The following is a 20,305-nucleotide window of genomic DNA, read 5'->3' as shown; positions in this document are numbered from 1 at the left end:
GGGAAGGCCATCTCAGCCCCTCCTGTTTGCCCAGGCCGGGCCCCCAGGCCTCCAAAAGCATTCAGGGCAGCAGGGCCAGGGCCGCAGCAAAGCCTGTATGCTGCCGGGCCTGCCTGAGTGATAGCACTGTGCCTGAGGGGCAGCCCTGCTGACGCAGTGTTGCTCTTTGTTTGCAGCACTACTATGGATATGTGGAAGAGCGTGCTCTCCTTCACACGTTCATCGGAGAGGGTCTTAGAAGTGCTGTGCACTGTGATCATGGAGGAAGAATTCTGTGGGATCCCCACAGTGGAGTTGGACCTCCTTCGCCTGACTGTGAGTTACCAGGAATTGCACTCTGCTTTCTGTCAGGGGTCTTTTTCACCAGTTCCATCCTTACCGATGCCTTGTTCCCAGAATGTTAGGCTTGAAAAAGGCAGGGGTTGATTTGGGGACATGGATGGGTGACCAGGGAGAGCCATTGCCTCCGTGTAGGCTGAGCAGTCCGCAGGGCTGGAGAGGGAATTACCTTTGATTGTCAGTGTGGCAACTGACTGTAGTACAGTTGCAGTAGTATTCTTCCCGTGTCTTCCCAACAGGTGCCAGAGATTCTTAGGTCCATCCATAGAAACCTGGAAGGAAGTTGTGCATCATTTCAGCAGACTCTCTTCTCACTGCTGGATATGCTGGCCAGCCACTTTCCTAGAGATGTGATGATGTGTGTGATGACCCACCTTCCACAGAGTGACAGGTACCAGCCCTGACAGCCCCGGGATCTCGTTCACGTTAAGAGCAGGCTTGGAGGCACTCTGTCTGCCAGAGCTAAGCAAAGCTGCAGGAAATCCCTGAGGAGCAGGCCCTCCATTCCACTGTGCTTTCCAGCACTGGTGGGATGATCAGGGCCGCAGCAGCCACTGCTGACCAAGACAACACAGGGCCCCCATCAAGCTCCTCGGGAAGGCCATCTCAGCCCCTCCTGTTTGCCCAGGCCAGGCCCTCAGGCCTCCAAAAGCATTCGGGGCAGCAGGGCCAGGGCCGCAGCAAAGCCTGTATGCTACCGAGCCTGCCTTAGTGATTGCACTGTGCCTGAGAGGTAGCCCTGCTGACGCAGTGTTGCTCTTTGTTTGCAGCACTACTATGGATATGTGGAAGGGCGTGCTTTCTTCTACACAGTCATCAGAGAGGTTCTTAGAAGCACTATTCTTGGCACTCAAGAGGGGCTTTTTCTGTGGCATCCACACAGCAGAGTTGGACCTCCTTCGCCTGACTGTGAGTTTCCAGACAATGCACCGTACTCTTTTTCAGGGCTCTTTTTCTCCAGTTCCCTGCTTTTTCCTGTCTTGCCCCCCAGAACAGGAAGCTAGGAAAATGTAGGGGTTGATTTGAGGTCACGGATGTGTGACCAGGGAGAACCGTTGCCTCTGTCCAGGTTGAGAAGTCTGCAGGGCTGGAGAGGGAATTACCTGTGGCCACCCACGTGTGGTGCCACTTTTGTGCCAGATCCTGCTTCTGCAGGTTAATTGCTTTTCACAGGCGTGAGAGCAAGAGGCTGTGGCTGGTCAGGGGGCAGGAGGAGCAGGCTTTGTTTGTCACAGTTTGGTTATTCCTGGTGATGTGAGGCCAGGGTTTGGGGACCTGTTCAGCCTCTGTACAACAAAGCATCTGCTGCCAAACATTAACTTTCAGAGCCTCCACTGCTCTCTTTGCTGCCAGCACCAGGCATTCTCCCCAGGTGCCTCAGCAGGGATTTGGAGACTATGCAGGCAGCTTGTTCCCCAGAGGCACCGCTGAAGGCCAGACCTGTTTCCTCCTTGTCTGAATGGGAGCTCAGCTTTGACCAGGTTGGGTGTCTGGGGAGCACTCTGAGACACAGGCACCCCATGATTGAAACCTGTTGCATTGCTTTGCATGAACACAACACACCTTTGTGCAGAGTATGCCTCTGAACCACCTCATTAGCACTGCTGATGATGTGGCCTGCTCTCCACAGCTCTTGGGTATCTGAATCCATTTTAAGCCAGCATAGAACAAATGGAGGAGCAGTGATGTCACTGTTAGTGTGGCAACTGGCTGTAGTACAGTTGCAGCAATGTTCTCCCTGTGTCTTCCCAACAGGTACCAGAGATTCTTAGTTCCATCCATAGAAACCTGAGAGGAAGGTGTGCATCATCTCAGCAGACTCTCTTCTCATTGCTGAAAATGCTGGCCAGCCAGTTTCCCAGAGATACGCTGATGAGTGTGTTGACCCAACTTCCACAGTGTGACAGGTACCATCCTTGAAATCCCTGCAGTCTTTTTCATGTGAGGAGTGGGTCTCGGAGATGTTCTTGCTGCCAGACCCAAGCAAAGCTGCCGCCCTGAGGAGCAGGCCCTCCATTCCACTGTGCTTTCCATTGCCAGTAGGCCGGTCAGGGCCGCAGCAGCCAGTGCCGTTTAAGGCAGCCCAGAGATCCCATCAGGAGGATGCAGGGTGGCAGAGCCAGGGCTGGATAATGGCCTGTGGCCTGCCAGGCCTTCCCAAGCCGTGGTGCTGTGGCTCGGGTAGCCCTACTGACAGAGCATGGCTCTTCATTTGCAGCACTACTCTGAACATGTGGAAGAGCATCCTTGCCCCAGCAGGAACTTCAGAGAGGGTCTTCAAAGAGCTGCGCAGTGTTCTTCAGGACCAGCAGCTGTGTGTGACCTTCAGCATCACCACAGTGGATCTTGGTCTCCTTGGCCTGACTGTGAGTTACTACACAGGGCACCTCGCTCTCCTGCTATGGAGGAGAGGGCTATCTTTCCTCAGTTCCCTACCTTGCCATGCCTTGCCCCCCAGACAATAAAGCTGGGGAAGGGCAGGGGAAGTGTCAGGGCCATGGCTGAAGTGCCTGTGGCCGCCCATGCCAGGTACCATTTTTGTGCCAGCTCCCGCTGGTCATTCGCTCCTCAGACGCATAAGGGCAAGAGGCTGTGGCTGGCCAGAGGGCAGGAGTAGCAGGCCAAAAAGTCATCTGGTGTAGTGCTGGGCCTGCCGCAGAGAGAGACTGTGAAGCCCTCCAAAGGCACTGTTGCCACAGGCCAGGCTGTGTGGCCCCAGTGCCCTGGCCAGAGCTGTGAAAGAAGCAAGAAGCTGCAGGGTGCCCCGGGGAGTCCTGCTGCCTCTGTCTGGCTCTCACTGCTGTGTTCGTTTCAGGTGATGCAGCCCACTGAAGGGATCCTGCAAGAGTTGTGTAACGCAGACCTCTTCCAGACGTTTCTGAAGATTAAAAGCTTGCCACTGCTCTGGCTGGGGCTCAGAGGCCTTGTCCTTCTGTCAGAGAGAGCTGAGATGGTGAGCAGGACCTAGTCAAACAAAAACCCTGTTGGCATCCTTGTGCTAGAGCAGTGGGCAGTGTTGTGCCTTGACCTTGCCTGAGACTCAAGAATCTGAATGATGGCCATGGTGGGTCCTGATGGCTCCCTGGCAACTTGCCAGATGGATTACTTGGGGGCCTGTTGGGACAGGGGGTGGCTAACCTGGGACGTGGAGTCCTTGCTCTTCTGCTCTCCTTCACCCATCTCCTCATGTCTGTATCAGTGCACCCATGGGCACCACCCGCTCAGATGCTTCCATTCCTATGGAGCTCTTGCTGCCAGGGAGCAAGGCGTGTGGCTGGCACTGTGAAATCAGAGCTTTTAGGCCAGGGAGGTCATTGCCCTCTTGATGAAAAGGAATCTGTGTTTTGTACAGGCAAGAGAAATGCGGGCCCTGTTGCCAGATGTCATAGATGCCCTGCAGTTTGGCAACGTTCACATCACTCGTAATGCACTGAGTATCTTCAGGAACGTGATGAATCATCTGGGGAAGATGGCATTGCGTCCCATCGCTCTGGAGCTGGCTGACAAGCTCCTGCATCTTTTTAATCACGTAAGTCTGCAGTGGGAGACTGAGATCTCCGGATGGGTGCTCGGCTGGAATGCGCTCTTCTCTCTTTGCTCCTCTGGGCTATCGTGGGATTTCTTCTGGGCTCTGTAGCCCATCAGGCCTTGTCCCTGGCAGCTTGGTTGTTCTTGGTGATGTGAGGCCCCTGTGCTGGGGCCCAGCCTGATCACAGCAAAAGCACCTGCTGCCAAGGGTTACTTTCAGGTTCTCCAGTGGCCCCTTTACTGTCAGCACCAGGCATTCTCCCCAGGTGTGGCAGCAGAGAGGTGGAGGCTAAGCAGGCAGCCTGTGCCCTGGAGGCACTGCCGAAGGGCAGCCCTGTCTCCTTTCCAGGTGCTTGTGGAGCTCTTCTTTGACGTGGTAGTGTGGCTGGCGGGAGCAGTCTGAGGCACAGGCACTGAGTGCTGGAAACCTGTGGTGTTGATTAGCATGAATTCACAGCACATTTATGCAGAATGTGACTGAAGCATCTCACTTTGCTTCAGCCACATCTTCTCTTGCGCTCACCTTGGGCAACAAGAGAGTGTTGCTGAGGTCCCCCTTTATTCCTCCTTCAGGTGTCAGATGAAGTACGGGAGTCTTCCATCCTCCTCTTCAAAGATGTGATAGAGGCTGTGGTGTGGTGGCAAAAGGGAAAAATGAAGAAGAAAGTACACTGGGGCCTGATCCCTCTGCTCTTTCGAAACAGCGATGAGAGCTCGAGCGTTGCACAGGTATGAATTTCAGACCAGGCCAGTATGCAGGCAGGAGTGTGCCTTACACTTCAGGGGGTGGTCTGAGAATGGAGGGTGAGGGCAGCAGGTATTCCAGGTCCTGGGATGTGTGTCTATGGTGCCACCTCCCAACATCTTTTGCTCTGTAGGCTGCTAGGGAAGCCCTTGTTGCTTGTGCAAAGTTCCTGAACTGGCAGGAGATCGAGCACCAGGCCATGAAGAGGAATACACTGGGGATCATGGAGTGCTTGGTGAGGACAACTCCGCAATCCCCACCCCTTTGATGAGGAAAGGGACTCTGGCAGTGGGGCCGCACCTGTATCTGGGAAGCAAGGCAAGCTCCATGCCTTTGTGTTCTCCAGCTACAACAGGACAGGAGGAGGGTGCAAAAATACCTGTGGCAGAGCGTGCAGCACCTGAAGGATTCTCAGGCTTCTCTGCGACAAGAGGCGCTCTCATTCATTGGTGAGCTCATCCCCTGGGTCCCTCTTTGAGCCCCGTCCTTGGCAGCAAGGCATAGCCCTGCAGCCTGCAGGTACTCTCTGCCCATGGCAGTAGCCCTCATCGGTGCCTTGCTCAGGTCCTCAGTCAGGCACCATCCCTGCCTGGGATGCAGGACTGCAAGCAGCTGGGCTGGCTGGACTGTGCTCCTGGGAGCGTGCTGGGTAGTGGGGATCTGACGTGAGCTCTGTATCTAGGGCTGGTGAGGCTCCACTGTGACCGATGTCAGGGAAACTGGAAGAAAACCTACAGTGGTGAGTGAGAACAGTGCCATGTGTGATGGGGCTGAGGGCAGGGGACAGAGCCTGAGCAGTGTGCAGCTGTGTTTTTCCCTGCTCAAAGGAAATGCTGCAGAGACAGAGGAACATCCTTGGGGCAGATGGAAGTATCCTGAGCAGTGCCTTCCAGGTAATCCCTTAGTTTCAGGCGCTCCTCCTGGCCTGGAAAAGTGATGGGTGGGGCTGGCATGGTCTGAAGGGGTTGGTGGGTTTCAACCCTGTTTTGTTTCCTTCTGTTGCAGTCCTCCTTCCTTTGGAATATGACACCCATCCAGTGGTCCATTCTTTGGCAACTCTGACAGTCCTGGAGCTGATACAATCACAGCGGCAGGCAAAATCAGGATGGGACAGGCTTGTAGAACTGTGTTGCCGGCTGTGGCCATTCCCTCTTTCCTCACGAGGATGACTGATTAATGCTTCCGTTATGAAGCTGTTCCTTTGGCTGTCTCCTGGTGGATTGAAGCATCGAGAATGGACGGAAATCAGAGGATTGGTCTAGATGCAAGAGCGTATCCTCAGAATTCTTGCTCCCAGTACAAAATGGGGAGGTGCTACCGATTCCCCAGAAGGGCTAAAGGCCTTTCATGAGGATACAGGTGCATTGGAGAGCTGAACAGTCAGCAGCAGCATGCATTCCCACTGAAGAAGATAAAGTCTTAAACTGGCATACATCATTCCAGGCTTGCGAAGGAGTGGCAGGAAAGCTGTCTGATGAAAAGGGATCTTGGTATACTGTTGGCTGAATATGAGCCAGTGGTGTGCCGAGGTGCCTATTAGAATGGTTGGTGAGCAAGACTCAGGAAGTAATGATGCCCCTGTTCTAGGCACTGATGAGGTCCCACCTGAAGTACTGTGTTCAGTTCAGTACGTAACCTCAGTACAGAAGGGACGTTGAGGTGCTGGAGCAGGTCTGAAGAAGGGCAGCAAGGCTTGTCAATGGCTAGGAAAATATGCCCTATAAGGAGCAACTAAAGCTTTTTTAGGCTGGGGAAGAGGAGGCTGAGATAGCTCCTAAAGCAATGTCTCCTCTTTATTTTCATGGAATCTACAACAGATGCAATGAGTGCAGTAACTTTTTGGTAGAGAGGATTTTCAGCTGCAAAGTAATTTTATTTATTTATTTATTTATTTTTTCCAATGAGGTCCCTACCTTCAGCTCTGCATTTTCACTACCACATGAACAACAGCCTTAATACTGTGATCGTAACCATGTGCAGCAGTGAAGGTGACCACAGCTACCATATTGCCAAGATCATAAAATAAGCAGCATTACTTTCAAAGCAGCCCCCATAACATAATAGAAATAATGTATGTAAGTAACAAAAGTTATCTTTTAAAATATTTAAAATGTTAAAACAAAGAAGAGAGCAACAAAGTCATAAAACAATTGGAATACGTTGTGAAATTAATTCATCAGTCGTTGCAACTCTTAGTGAGGGTCTTTGTCAGAGATTTTTGACAGTAACTGTTCCCAAATGTAGACAGTGCCAAAAAAGGTGATGACATGAACAACACCTGATTGTAAAGCGATGCATACCTTTCTCTGCTAAGACTGGGCTTCTGAAAGTCCAGCAGAGAGACAGGATCAGAGTTTTGAGTTGAATGTCTGATTGCAACTCTACGTTCCATTTGAAAATCTGCACTTGTTTTGCCTGCAAATGGAGTTGCAAACATAAATTGATGACTTCATCAGCAATCTTGAAACCTATTTTCAAGTTCCTGTATCAAAACAGAAAGCACAGTTGCATGTTTCTCTGTGTTCCAAGGACCGAGTTCAGCCAGTGTTTCAAAATGTCTAAAATTATTTGCCATAGCTTATGTTAGCACTGCACTACACCCTCCCCATGCCCTGTTTCAGGCAAGACTGCATTGATAGGACACTGGTGTGTGTTTGTTGCTGAGCAGTAAGTGCATACTTGGAGGGGTCGAGCCTCCTCTGTGATGGCATGGGGCAGAGAAGGTGGCTGCATTGTGGGCTGTGCCTGGTCATGTGCCACAGGTTAGACATGCCTGTATAGAAGCTAGAGGCATCAAAGTTCTCAAACAGAATTTCAGAGCAATTTAAACGAAAACAGATTAGACTAGTTTAATTGGAGCTGGTTAAAAACATTCCCTGAAAAGAAACTGGATGTCAAATCAACTTAGTATTAGACAGAAAGAAGAAAAAATATCTGATGTCTTCCTAGTTTTTGTCCTCTTTATTCCTTTACTTGTATTGAAAAATAGGTAAAAACAGAAAGCATGCAATGCAAAGATTTGTGCAAGGCAACCTCCCAAGTCTGATGAAAAGGGCTTGATAGAAAACTATGTTTTTGTTTGGGGATTTTTGCTAAAAACTGCAAGTGCTTGTGAAAACATATACAAATATGATTGTTTTTGTATTGAAGTTTATGCTGAAAATAATGATAAAAAATGAACAACAACAAGACTGTGCCTCTTTCGTTATTTTTTCCCCCCTTGCCCAAGTCCCAAGGTAGTTTTGCACACAATTCCAAAGCTAATGCTTTATTGCTATCATATGAGTCTACTGGAAAATTAGCTACCTGTGCACTGAGACGGTGCATTCACTAGCACTGCCTCACAGTGCTGCCAACTTGTTTCACAACAGGTCAGGTTTCCTCCATCCCACCCCTACTGAATCAACAGCTTGATCACCAAGGTTTGCTGCTGGGACACCTAGAACCGCAGCGACCGATCGCGAGCTTCAGTTTTGGGGTGGCTCTTTCATCCAGGGAACCCCGAGAGAACAGAGCAGCCTAGCAGTGCTTGTGAAAGCGGCTGAAGAGGCATGGGCGATGCCAGGGCAACAGCGCAGAGTCCACGCGCCTTGCTTAGAAAAACCTCAGAGGGCAGTGAAGCATCATTGCCCACAAGAGATGGAAAGGAGGAGTCACGGCGTGCGAATCACGTGGGCCGTTCTACCGCGGAGAAATCCTTAAGCCGGCCATTCGTGGGTCTTCCCAGCAAGAAGGGTTGTTATCTGGCTGTGAAGCAAGTGATTTTTGGGGCAAACTCCGAGTGGATCAGCCAGCACAGATCAGGAAGGGCAAGCAGGCAGGGCAGGGTACCTTGCCATGTAGGAAGGGCTTAACACTTAGCACTTAACACGTCACTTAGGTCATTGCTCTCTTGACACACTGAAGTGCAGCTGTGGTCCGAGACATGGGGACTCAGACTGAAAGCATGAATGTCCACGCCACAGTTCAGGGCTCAGGCTGCAGAGAATGCCTGGCCTGGTCGCTGCTACAGAAGGGCAGCAGGGATACCACGTGTGTGTGATGTGAGCAGGTGGATGATCTGCTCAGCCAAAAGGCTGATAAGCATCTGGGATTGTGGGAAGGGGATCAATTGGTGGAGTTGCACTCTGCCATCTATATAGGAAGTGAGGGAGATGCTCCCCAGGCAGTGCGGGGGATCGTTTGCTCTCTCACAGTCAGGTGGGAAAAGGTGACCTCAGAGACAGCAAGGGATGGAAACATGTCCCTGTATGGGGCAACAAGCAGACTGCCCTGCCAGCTGTCCCACCTTCCCAGGTACCCTTACATAAACAGGCATGGGGCTCTGGAGCTGGAGGAACTGGGGGATGTGGATGTTGGTGAAAGGCTGCCCAAGGCTTGTCAGTCTGCTCCCCATTTTGCAACAGCATCAGTCAGGAAAAAAAGAAGGGCTGTCATCCCAGGGGACTCTGTTCTGAGGGGAACAGAGCATCCAGTATGCCACTCGGACCCATCCCACAGTGAGGTGTGTTGCCTGCCTGGAGTGTGGGTGAGAGATGTTGCTAGGAACATCAGTTGCCTGGTTAAGTTCTCTGATTGTGACCCATACTAGTTTTCCACATTGAAAATGAAGAGGTAGGCAAAATAAGTTCTTGGGTGATCAAGAGGGACTTCAGGGCTCTGGGAAGTCAGCTGTAAGGATCAGGAGCTCAAGTAGTGTTCTCCTCTGTCTTCTCAGTTGGTGACTGGAATCTGGACAAAAGGAGGAGGGTGGCCACGCTGAATGACTGGCTTTGCGAATGGATTTGAGCTCAGGGCTTTGGGTACTGTGGCTTGGGATGCAGCCTTGAGAAAGGGGGAATGCTGATGGCAGATGGAAGCCAACTGACTAGAAGGGCCACTATCATTCTTGGGAGCAAGTTGGCTGGGCTGGTTGGCAGGCCTTTAATTTATATATGATGGGGGAAGGGGTGTTCTGTGTGATAGAGAAGCATGTGGGAAGGCTGTCACCTTGGGAGGTGGTAGGGAATACCCCAGACTTGTCCTGGAGGTATTAGGGAGGGCTCTTCTGAGAAGGCAACAAGGCCTATAGCTGATCTGAAGCGTCTCTCTACCAATGTGCCCAGTATGGGAAATAAACAGGAGAAGCTGGTAACCATGGCATAATTGGGAAAGCATGACCTATTTGCAATCACAAAAGCATAGTGAGATGAATTTCAAGCTTGGAATGCCCTGATGAAGGACTACAGGCTTTACAGAAGGGATGGTTAGGAGGGGTTGGGGAGTTGCCTTTTATGTTAGGAATTGGGTGGATTGCAAAAAGCTGTGTCTGAGGAACAGCCATGATCAGGTCAAGAGTTTGTGGGATAAAATTAAGGATTGGTGCAGTAATATCCGTTAGGACAGCAAGGTGACAGGGCAGGAGTGTTGGGTTTGGCGAGGAGCTCCCAAGCGCAGCCCACATCGTTTCCCTTTACCCCTGGCAGCCCCATGGCTGCTACCTTCCCATCCTTAGCCTTCATCTCACAGGATGGAGGAGAGACCCCACAGGTACCCCAGGGTGGCCTGGGCAGAGAGTGTGGCTCCCCAGGAGAGAAGACCTCCAGTGGAGTCTGATGAAGTGACCGAGATGCAGTCGATGCATGCTGGTGAGTGAGCGTCGCCAGCAGGGTGGGCAGGGCTGAGTCAGCGAGTGCCTGCTGCTCAACACCAGGGCTCCTTGTCCTGGTAGCCAGGGGCAGCCCCTGCCAGGGGAGCAAGCACAGGGCTAGAGAAGGCAGAGCTCCTTCCTCTGCTTGTGCCTGCCTTTGGCCCTTCAACAGCACAGCTCACTCTGCTTCTTTGTTAGATGCTGACTGCCTGCCTCCTGGTGCAAAGGAGGAGAATGAGGAGATGGAGGAGAAGGAGGCCTTAAGTATCATAGAAAACTTCCTCAGGAGAACAGAAAAGGTTACAGCTGTGCCAACATCCACTGTTGGTCCCTCTGGCTCTGCCTTCAGGCTGCAGGAGAGCCACCAGCTGGACAGAGCTGCTGCCCTCCGGGCATCCCACACTGCTCCGCAGCCTGCAATGCTCTGGGCCTACTGGACCCAGTTCTCCCAGCTCACACTCTCTCCTTGTCTCTGTGTGGTGGCCAGGAGGATAAGCTCAAGGTGATGTTCCTGGAGAGCATCTGCAGCATTGCTAGAATCAGCAAAAACAAGGGCTTTTGTGACAGCCTGGCTATTTTCTGCCGTAAGAGGAAATTGGCAGAGAAAGTCAAGGTGAGAGGACAATGTAAGAGGTTGTGGGAGGGGGCAGAGCTGCCATCGTACTGGCACCCTGTGCACTGGCAGGGGTTGACGGGGGGACTGTGAGTGCTGCTGAGATGTCAGCAGTGGGATATGCAGGGTGCCTTCGCATTCTTGCCATGGGCCAGGCTACACGTCCGGTGTTGCACACAGCAGCTTTGCTGCCGTGCCACCTCCCCCAGGCTGTGCATAGATCTGCGGATGTCCTTCCTTGGCAGTCAGAGTAGTTCACAGCACTTCCCTTGGGGTGAGAGGGCTCTCTGAGAGACTTCCACAACCTGTTGCTCTCTCTTCTCAGACTCTGCATGCTATGGAGAAAATGCTGCAGAAGCTGCTGGTCAGCCATCGCACCTCCAGCAGAAAGGAGCTGCAGAACATCTTGCAGGTTTGTCTATTGCGGAGCTCTATCCCCAGAGCTCACTTTGGTAGAACTGGAACGCTCTTTATAGGAGTGACACTGGCAGCAGCAGACACCTGCAAGGGACCTCTGGCACTAGGTCTGTGAAGGGCTGGGCACCAGCTCAGCAGAAGCCTAGACAGATGCTGTGATTCCAGCCGGGAGCTCAGCAGAGCTGCTTCTACTGGAGGGGGCATCAGCAGCTCCCAGGCAAACCAGCAATTCCTCTCCTCACAGGTGCTTCTGCCCTTCACCAAATCCCAGAGAAAAACTGTGCGTGAGAGGGCCATGGAGCAGATCTGGAAGCTTTGTGGTTTCATGGCCACCGGTTTCTGTGAGGAGGTAAGGAGCCAGGACCTTTCCAGCCATCTTCCCTTCTCTGCATCCCAGAGCAGCCTGCAGCTCAGGGTTCCCTGCAAGACAAGCTTGGGCAGAGCTGGGAGCCCACAGCATGTATCTGCCCTGAAGCCAGAGTCTTCACCCTTCCATTTACTCTGGTTCTCCCCTCCAGGCCATGTTCTTTCACTCAACATGACATGTCTTCTCTCACTTTTCCATTCTTACCGTAGCCATTTGGAAAACTCCTCCAACCTCCTCAGAGAACAGACATCGTCCTCATGGCCCTTGAAAGGACCACTGCAGACTGCGTTGATGAGGACGATGCATGGGCCGAAATTATACTGAAAGAAGTTCTGAGACAGCCTGGCATCTGGCTGATGCACGTAAGCAGTCTGAGGCTGGATTACTGTACCCTACCTGCCCAGATCAGGCACCTGAAGCCACTTTAAGCCAGCAAAGAACAGTGGGAGGGGCAGTAACATTATTGGCAGCTGGGCAAATGGCTGCAGTACTGTGGCAGCAGCAATCTCCTTGTGTCCTCCCAACAGGTGCCAGTGATTATGGGGTTCATCTACAGACGCTTAAAAAGCAACAAAACATCAGTTCAGCAGACACTCCTCTCAGTACTTGATGTGCTGGCCTACCAGTTCCCTAGGCATGTGCTGACAGCTGTGTTGATCCACCTTCCACAGACTGATAGGTACCAGCCCTGACAGCTCCTCGGGAAGGCCATCTCAGCCCCTCCTGTTTGCCCAGGCCTCCAAAAGCATTCGGGGCAGCAGGGCCAGGGCCGCAGCAAAGCCTGTATGCTGCCGGGCCTGCCTGAGTGATAGCACTGTGCCTGAGGGGCAGCCCTGCTGACGCAGTGTTGCTCTTTGTTTGCAGCACTACTATGGATATGTGGAAGAGCGTGCTCTCCTTCACACGTTCATCGGAGAGGGTCTTAGAAGTGCTGTGCACTGTGATCATGGAGGAAAAATTCTGTGGGATCCCCACAGTGGAGTTGGACCTCCTTCGCCTGACTGTGAGTTACCAGGAATTGCACTCTGCTTTCTGTCAGGGGTCTTTTTCACCAGTTCCATGCTTACCGCTGCCTTGTTCCCAGAATGTTAGGCTTGAAAAAGGCAGGGGTTGATTTGGGGACATGGATGGGTGACCAGGGAGAGCCATTGCCTCCGTGTAGGCTGAGCAGTCCGCAGGGCTGGAGAGGGAATTACCTTTGATTGTCAGTGTGGCAACTGACTGTAGTACAGTTGCAGTAGTATTCTTCCCGTGTCTTCCCAACAGGTGCCAGAGATTCTTAGGTCCATCCATAGAAACCTGGAAGGAAGTTGTGCATCACTTCAGCAGACTCTCTTCTCACTGCTGGATATGCTGGCCAGCCACTTTCCTAGAGATGTGATGATGTGTGTGATGACCCACCTTCCACAGAGTGACAGGTACCAGCCCTGACAGCCCCGGGATCTCGTTCACGTTAAGAGCAGGCTTGGAGGCACTCTGTCTGCCAGAGCTAAGCAAAGCTGCAGGAAATCCCTGAGGAGCAGGCCCTCCATTCCACTGTGCTTTCCAGCACTGGTGGGATGATCAGGGCCGCAGCAGCCACTGCTGACCAAGACAACACAGGGCCCCCATCAAGCTCCTCGGGAAGGCCATCTCAGCCCCTCCTGTTTGCCCAGGCCGGGCCCTCAGGCCTCCAAAAGCATTCGGGGCAGCAGGGCCAGGGCCGCAGCAAAGCCTGTATGCTACCGAGCCTGCCTTAGTGATTGCACTGTGCCTGAGAGGTAGCCCTGCTGACGCAGTGTTGCTCTTTGTTTGCAGCACTACTATGGATATGTGGAAGGGCGTGCTTTCTTCTACACAGTCATCAGAGAGGTTCTTAGAAGCACTATTCTTGGCACTCAAGAGGGGCTTTTTCTGTGGGATCCACACAGCAGAATTGGACCTCCTTCGCCTGACTGTGAGTTTCCAGACAATGCACCGTACTCTTTTTCAGGGCTCTTTTTCTCCAGTTCCCTGCTTTCTCCTGTCTTGCCCCCCAGAACAGGAAGCTAGGAAAATGTAGGGGTTGATTTGAGGTCACGGATGTGTGACCAGGGAGAACCGTTGCCTCTGTCCAGGTTGAGAAGTCTGCAGGGCTGGAGAGGGAATTACCTGTGGCCACCCACGTGTGGTGCCACTTTTGTGCCAGATCCTGCTTCTGCAGGTTAATTGCTTTTCACAGGCGTGAGAGCAAGAGGCTGTGGCTGGTCAGGGGGCAGGAGGAGCAGGCTTTGTTTGTCACAGTTTGGTTATTCCTGGTGATGTGAGGCCAGGGTTTGGGGACCTGTTCAGCCTCTGTACAACAAAGCATCTGCTGCCAAACATTAACTTTCAGAGCCTCCACTGCTCTCTTTGCTGCCAGCACCAGGCATTCTCCCCAGGTGCCTCAGCAGGGATTTGGAGACTATGCAGGCAGCTTGTTCCCCAGAGGCACCGCTGAAGGCCAGACCTGTTTCCTCCTTGTCTGAATGGGAGCTCAGCTTTGACCAGGTTGGGTGTCTGGGGAGCACTCTGAGACACAGGCACCCCATGATTGAAACCTGTTGCATTGCTTTGCATGAACACAACACACCTTTGTGCAGAGTATGCCTCTGAACCACCTCATTAGCACTGCTGATGATGTGGCCTGCTCTCCACAGCTCTTGGGTATCTGAATCCATTTTAAGCCAGCATAGAACAAATGGAGGAGCAGTGATGTCACTGTTAGTGTGGCAACTGGCTGTAGTACAGTTGCAGCAATGTTCTCCCTGTGTCTTCCCAACAGGTGCCAGAGATTCTTAGTTCCATCCATAGAAACCTGAGAGGAAGGTGTGCATCATCTCAGCAGACTCTCTTCTCATTGCTGAAAATGCTGGCCAGCCAGTTTCCCAGAGATACGCTGATGAGTGTGTTGACCCACCTTCCACAGTGTGACAGGTACCATCCTTGAAATCCCTGCAGTCTTTTTCATGTGAGGAGTGGGTCTCGGAGATGTTCTTGCTGCCAGACCCAAGCAAAGCTGCCGCCCTGAGGAGCAGGCCCTCCATTCCACTGTGCTTTCCATTGCCAGTAGGCCGGTCAGGGCCGCAGCAGCCAGTGCCGTTTAAGGCAGCCCAGAGATCCCATCAGGAGGATGCAGGGTGGCAGAGCCAGGGCTGGATAATGGCCTGTGGCCTGCCAGGCCTTCCCAAGCCGTGGTGCTGTGGCTCGGGTAGCCCTACTGACAGAGCATGGCTCTTCATTTGCAGCACTACTCTGAACATGTGGAAGAGCATCCTTGCCCCAGCAGGAACTTCAGAGAGGGTCTTCAAAGAGCTGCGCAGTGTTCTTCAGGACCAGCAGCTGTGTGTGACCTTCAGCATCACCACAGTGGATCTTGGTCTCCTTGGCCTGACTGTGAGTTACTACACAGGGCACCTCGCTCTCCTGCTATGGAGGAGAGGGCTATCTTTCCTCAGTTCCCTACCTTGCCATGCCTTGCCCCCCAGACAATAAAGCTGGGGAAGGGCAGGGGAAGTGTCAGGGCCATGGCTGAAGTGCCTGTGGCCGCCCATGCCAGGTACCATTTTTGTGCCAGCTCCCGCTGGTCATTCGCTCCTCAGACGCAGAAGGGCAAGAGGCTGTGGCTGGCCAGAGGGCAGGAGTAGCAGGCCAAAAAGTCATCTGGTGTAGTGCTGGGCCTGCCGCAGAGAGAGACTGTGAAGCCCTCCAAAGGCACTGTTGCCACAGGCCAGGCTGTGTGGCCCCAGTGCCCTGGCCAGAGCTGTGAAAGAAGCAAGAAGCTGCAGGGTGCCCCGGGGAGTCCTGCTGCCTCTGTCTGGCTCTCACTGCTGTGTTCGTTTCAGGTGATGCAGCCCACTGAAGGGATCCTGCAAGAGTTGTGTAACGCAGACCTCTTCCAGACGTTTCTGAAGATTAAAAGCTTGCCACTGCTCTGGCTGGGGCTCAGAGGCCTTGTCCTTCTGTCAGAGAGAGCTGAGATGGTGAGCAGGACCTAGTCAAACAAAAACCCTGTTGGCATCCTTGTGCTAGAGCAGTGGGCAGTGTTGTGCCTTGACCTTGCCTGAGACTCAAGAATCTGAATGATGGCCATGGTGGGTCCTGATGGCTCCCTGGCAACTTGCCAGATGGATTACTTGGGGGCCTGTTGGGACAGGGGGTGGCTAACCTGGGACGTGGAGTCCTTGCTCTTCTGCTCTCCTTCACCCATCTCCTCATGTCTGTATCAGTGCACCCATGGGCACCACCCGCTCAGATGCTTCCATTCCTATGGAGCTCCTGCTGCCAGGGAGCAAGGCGTGTGGCTGGCACTGTGAAATCAGAGCTTTTAGGCCAGGGAGGTCATTGCCCTCTTGATGAAAAGGAATCTGTGTTTTGTACAGGCAAGAGAAATGCGGGCCCTGTTGACAGATGTCATAGATGCCCTGCAGTTTGGCAACGTTCACATCACTCGTAATGCACTGAGTATCTTCAGGAACGTGATGAATCATCTGGGGAAGATGGCATTGCGTCCCATCGCTCTGGAGCTGGCTGACAAGCTCCTGCATCTTTTTAATCACGTAAGTCTGCAGTGGGAGACTGAGATCTCCGGATGGGTGCTCGGCTGGAATGCGCTCTTCTCTCTTTGCTCCTCTGGGCTATCGTGGGATTTCTTCTGGGCTCTGTAGCTCATCAGGCCTTGTCCCTGGCAGCTTGGTTGTTCTTGGTGATGTGAGGCCCCTGTGCTGGGGCCCAGCCTGATCACAGCGAAAGCACCTGCTGCCAAGGGTTACTTTCAGGTTCTCCAGTGGCCCCTTTACTGTCAGCACCAGGCATTCTCCCCAGGTGTGGCAGCAGAGAGGTGGAGGCTAAGCAGGCAGCCTGTGCCCTGGAGGCACTGCCGAAGGGCAGCCCTGTCTCCTTTCCAGGTGCTTGTGGAGCTCTTCTTTGACGTGGTAGTGTGGCTGGCGGGAGCAGTCTGAGGCACAGGCACTGAGTGCTGGAAACCTGTGGTGTTGATTAGCATGAATTCACAGCACATTTATGCAGAATGTGACTGAAGCATCTCACTTTGCTTCAGCCACATCTTCTCTTGCGCTCACCTTGGGCAACAAGAGAGTGTTGCTGAGGTCCCCCTTTATTCCTCCTTCAGGTGTCAGATGAAGTACGGGAGTCTTCCATCCTCCTCTTCAAAGATGTGATAGAGGCTGTGGTGTGGTGGCAAAAGGGAAAAATGAAGAAGAAAGTACACTGGGGCCTGATCCCTCTGCTCTTTCGAAACAGCGATGAGAGCTCGAGCGTTGCACAGGTATGAATTTCAGACCAGGCCAGTATGCAGGCAGGAGTGTGCCTTACACTTCAGGGGGTGGTCTGAGAATGGAGGGTGAGGGCAGCAGGTATTCCAGGTCCTGGGATGTGTGTCTATGGTGCCACCTCCCAACATCTTTTGCTCTGTAGGCTGCTAGGGAAGCCCTTGTTGCTTGTGCAAAGTTCCTGAACTGGCAGGAGATCGAGCACCAGGCCATGAAGAGGAATACACTGGGGATCATGGAGTGCTTGGTGAGGACAACTCCGCAATCGCAACCCCTTTGATGAGGAAAGGGACTCTGGCAGTGGGGCCGCACCTGTATCTGGGAAGCAAGGCAAGCCCCATGCCTTTGTGTTCTCCAGCTACAACAGGACAGGAGGAGGGTGCAAAAATACCTGTGGCAGAGCGTGCTGCACCTGAAGGATTCTCAGGCTTCTCTGCGACAAGAGGCGCTCTCATTCATTGGTGAGCTCATCCCCTGGGTCCCTCTTTGAGCCCCGTCCTTGGCAGCAAGGCATAGCCCTGCAGCCTGCAGGTACTCTCTGCCCATGGCAGTAGCCCTCATCGGTGCCTTGCTCAGGTCCTCAGTCAGGCACCATCCCTGCCTGGGATGCAGGACTGCAAGCAGCTGGGCTGGCTGGACTGTGCTCCTGGGAGCGTGCTGGGTAGTGGGGATCTGACGTGAGCTCTGTATCTAGGGCTGGTGAGGCTCCACTGTGACCGATGTCAGGGAAACTGGAAGAAAACCTACAGTGGTGAGTGAGAACAGTGCCATGTGTGATGGGGCTGAGGGCAGGGGACAGAGCCTGAGCAGTGTGCAGCTGTGTTTTTCCCTGCTCAAAGGAAATGCTGCAGAGACAGAGGAACATCCTTGGGGCAGATGGAAGTATCCTGAGCAGTGCCTTCCAGGTAATCCCTTAGTTTCAGGCGCTCCTCCTGGCCTGGAAAAGTGATGGGTGGGGCTGGCATGGTCTGAAGGGGTTGGTGGGTTTCAACCCTGTTTTGTTTCCTTCTGCTGCAGTCCTCCTTCCTTTGGAACATGACACCCATCCAGTGGTCCATTCTTTGGCAACTCTGACAGTCCTGGAGCTGATACAATCACAGCGGCAGGCAAAATCAGGATGGGACAGGCTTGTAGAACTGTGTTGCCGGCTGTGGCCATTCCCTCTTTCCTCACGAGGATGACTGATTAATGCTTCCGTTATGAAGCTGTTCCTTTGGCTGTCTCCTGGTGGACTGAAGCATCAAGAATGGACGGAAATCAGAGCATTGGTCTAGATGCAAGAGCGTATCCTCAGAATTCTTGCTCCCAGTACAAAATGGGGAGGTGCTACCGATTCCCCAGAAGGGCTAAAGGCCTTTCATGAGGATACAGGTGCATTGGAGAGCTGAACAGTCAGCAGCAGCATGCATTCCCACTGAAGAAGATAAAGTCTTAAACTGGCATACATCATTCCAGGCTTGCGAAGGAGTGGCAGGAAAGCTGTCTGATGAAAAGGGATCTTGGTATACTGTTGGCTGAATATGAGCCAGTGGTGTGCCGAGGTGCCTATTAGAATGGTTGGTGAGCAAGACTCAGGAAGTAATGATGCCCCTGTTCTTGGCACTGATGAGGTCCCACCTGAAGTACTGCGTTCAGTTCAGTACGTAACCTCAGTACAGAAGGGACGTTGAGGTGCTGGAGCAGGTCTGAAGAAGGGCAGCAAGGCTTGTCAATGGCTAGGAAAATATGCCCTATGAGGAGCAACTAAAGCTTTTTTAGGCTGGGGAAGAGGAGGCTGAGATAGCTCCTAAAGTAATGTCTCCTCTTTATTTTCATGGAATCTACAACAGATGCAATGAGTGCAGTAACTTTTTGGTAGAGAGGATTTTCAGCTGCAAAGTAATTTATTTATTTATTTATTTATTTTTTCCAATGAGGTCCCTACCTTCAGCTCTGCATTTTCACTACCACATGAACAACAGCCTTAATACTGTGATCGTAACCATGTGCAGCAGTGAAGGTGACCACAGCTACCATATTGCCAAGATCATAAAATAAGCAGCATTACTTTCAAAGCAGCCCCCATAACATAATAGAAATAATGTATGTAAGTAACAAAAGTTATCTTTTAAAATATTTAAAATGTTAAAACAAAGAAGAGAGCAACAAAGTCATAAAACAATTGGAATACGTTGTGAAATTAATTCATCAGTCGTTGCAACTCTTAGTGAGGGTCTTTGTCAGAGATTTTTGACAGTAACTGTTCCCAAATGTAGACAGTGCCAAAAAAGGTGATGACATGAACAACACCTGATTGTAAAGCGAGGCATACCTTTCTCTGCTAAGACTGGGCTTCTGAAAGTCCAGCAGAGAGACAGGATCAGAGTTTTGAGTTGAATGTCTGATTGCAACTCTACGTTCCATTTGAAAATCTGCACTTGTTTTGCCTGCAAATGGAGTTGCAAACATAAATTGATGACTTCATCAGCAATCTTGAAACCTATTTTCAAGTTCCTGTATCAAAACAGAAAGCACAGTTGCATGTTTCTCTGTGTTCCAAGGACCGAGTTCAGCCAGTGTTTCAAAATGTCTAAAATTATTTGCCATAGCTTATGTTAGCACTGCACTACACCCTCCCCATGCCCTGTTTCAGGCAAGACTGCATTGATAGGACACTGGTGTGTGTTTGTTGCTGAGCAGTAAGTGCATACTTGGAGGGGTCGAGCCTCCTCTGTGATGGCATGGGGCAGAGAAGGTGGCTGCATTGTGGGCTGTGCCTGGTCATGTGCCACAGGTTAGACATGCCTGTATAGAAGCTAGAGGCATCAAAGTTCTCAAACAGAATTTCAGAGCAATTTAAACGAAAACAGATTAGACTAGTTTAATTGGAGCTGGTTAAAAACATTCCCTGAAAAGAAACTGGATGTCAAATCAACTTAGTATTAGACAGAAAGAAGAAAAAATATCTGATGTCTTCCTAGTTTTTGTCCTCTTTATTCCTTTACTTGTATTGAAAAATAGGTAAAAACAGAAAGCATGCAATGCAAAGATTTGTGCAAGGCAACCTCCCAAGTCTGATGAAAAGGGCTTGATAGAAAACTATGTTTTTGTTTGGGGATTTTTGCTAAAAACTGCAAGTGCTTGTTTTTATTTTTATGATTGTTTTTGTATTGAAGTTTATGCTGAAAATAATGATAAAAAATGAACAACAACAAGACTGTGCCTCTTTCGTTATTTTTTCCCCCCTTGCCCAAGTCCCAAGGTAGTTTTGCACACAATTCCAAAGCTAATGCTTTATTGCTATCATATGAGTCTACTGGAAAATTAGCTACCTGTGCTCTGAAACGGTGCATTCATTAGCACTGCCTCACAGTGCTGCCAACTTGTTTCACAACAGATC

The 20,305-nt window shown here is 51.7% G+C and overlaps 2 protein-coding genes across 2 annotated transcripts; both read left to right on the top strand.

The window, feature by feature from the left end:
- The first annotated feature begins 2,239 nt into the window (after positions 1 to 2,239).
- Positions 2,240 to 7,803, top strand: LOC146753894 (maestro heat-like repeat-containing protein family member 6). The gene is made up of 9 exons (XM_085529653.1): positions 2,240 to 2,705; positions 3,155 to 3,292; positions 3,692 to 3,868; positions 4,441 to 4,596; positions 4,746 to 4,847; positions 4,959 to 5,061; positions 5,295 to 5,351; positions 5,440 to 5,505; positions 5,618 to 7,803. Exons 1-9 carry the CDS (start codon positions 2,301 to 2,303, stop codon positions 5,779 to 5,781), a joined length of 1,368 nt encoding a protein of 455 aa, XP_085385779.1. The 5' UTR covers positions 2,240 to 2,300; the 3' UTR covers positions 5,782 to 7,803.
- A 734-nt stretch (positions 7,804 to 8,537) lies between these two features.
- LOC146753893 (uncharacterized) lies at positions 8,538 to 20,043 on the top strand. Its single transcript, XM_085530059.1, has 22 exons — positions 8,538 to 8,644; positions 8,909 to 9,086; positions 10,107 to 10,239; positions 10,440 to 10,540; positions 10,729 to 10,854; positions 11,180 to 11,266; positions 11,516 to 11,620; positions 11,848 to 12,000; positions 12,166 to 12,317; positions 12,503 to 12,641; positions 12,905 to 13,056; positions 13,436 to 13,574; positions 14,421 to 14,572; positions 14,884 to 15,031; positions 15,481 to 15,618; positions 16,018 to 16,194; positions 16,767 to 16,922; positions 17,072 to 17,173; positions 17,285 to 17,387; positions 17,621 to 17,677; positions 17,766 to 17,831; positions 17,944 to 20,043. Exons 1-22 carry the CDS (start codon positions 8,538 to 8,540, stop codon positions 18,105 to 18,107), a joined length of 2,835 nt encoding a protein of 944 aa, XP_085386185.1. The 3' UTR covers positions 18,108 to 20,043.
- The last annotated feature ends 262 nt before the right edge of the window (positions 20,044 to 20,305 follow it).

The sequence above is a fragment of the Coturnix japonica genome, chromosome Z (genome assembly GCF_054131305.1).
Source record: "Coturnix japonica strain WE chromosome Z, WE-NBRP24, whole genome shotgun sequence".
NCBI classification, from domain to species: domain Eukaryota; kingdom Metazoa; phylum Chordata; class Aves; order Galliformes; family Phasianidae; genus Coturnix; species Coturnix japonica.
This window is presented reverse-complemented; position numbering and strand designations above follow the sequence as displayed.

Coding starts and splice junctions, on each gene's coding strand:
- LOC146753894 (XM_085529653.1), top strand. CDS start 2,301: ATGTTCTTGCTGCCAGACCCAAGCAAAGCTGCCGCCCTGAGGAGCAGG. Junction 3,293..3,691: donor TGTCAGAGAGAGCTGAGATG/GTGAGCAGGACC, acceptor TGTTTTGTACAG/GCAAGAGAAATGCGGGCCCT. Junction 5,352..5,439: donor CTGGAAGAAAACCTACAGTG/GTGAGTGAGAAC, acceptor CCCTGCTCAAAG/GAAATGCTGCAGAGACAGAG.
- LOC146753893 (XM_085530059.1), top strand. CDS start 8,538: ATGGGGACTCAGACTGAAAGCATGAATGTCCACGCCACAGTTCAGGGC. Junction 9,087..10,106: donor TGAGGGGAACAGAGCATCCA/GTATGCCACTCG, acceptor TCCCATCCTTAG/CCTTCATCTCACAGGATGGA. Junction 15,619..16,017: donor TGTCAGAGAGAGCTGAGATG/GTGAGCAGGACC, acceptor TGTTTTGTACAG/GCAAGAGAAATGCGGGCCCT.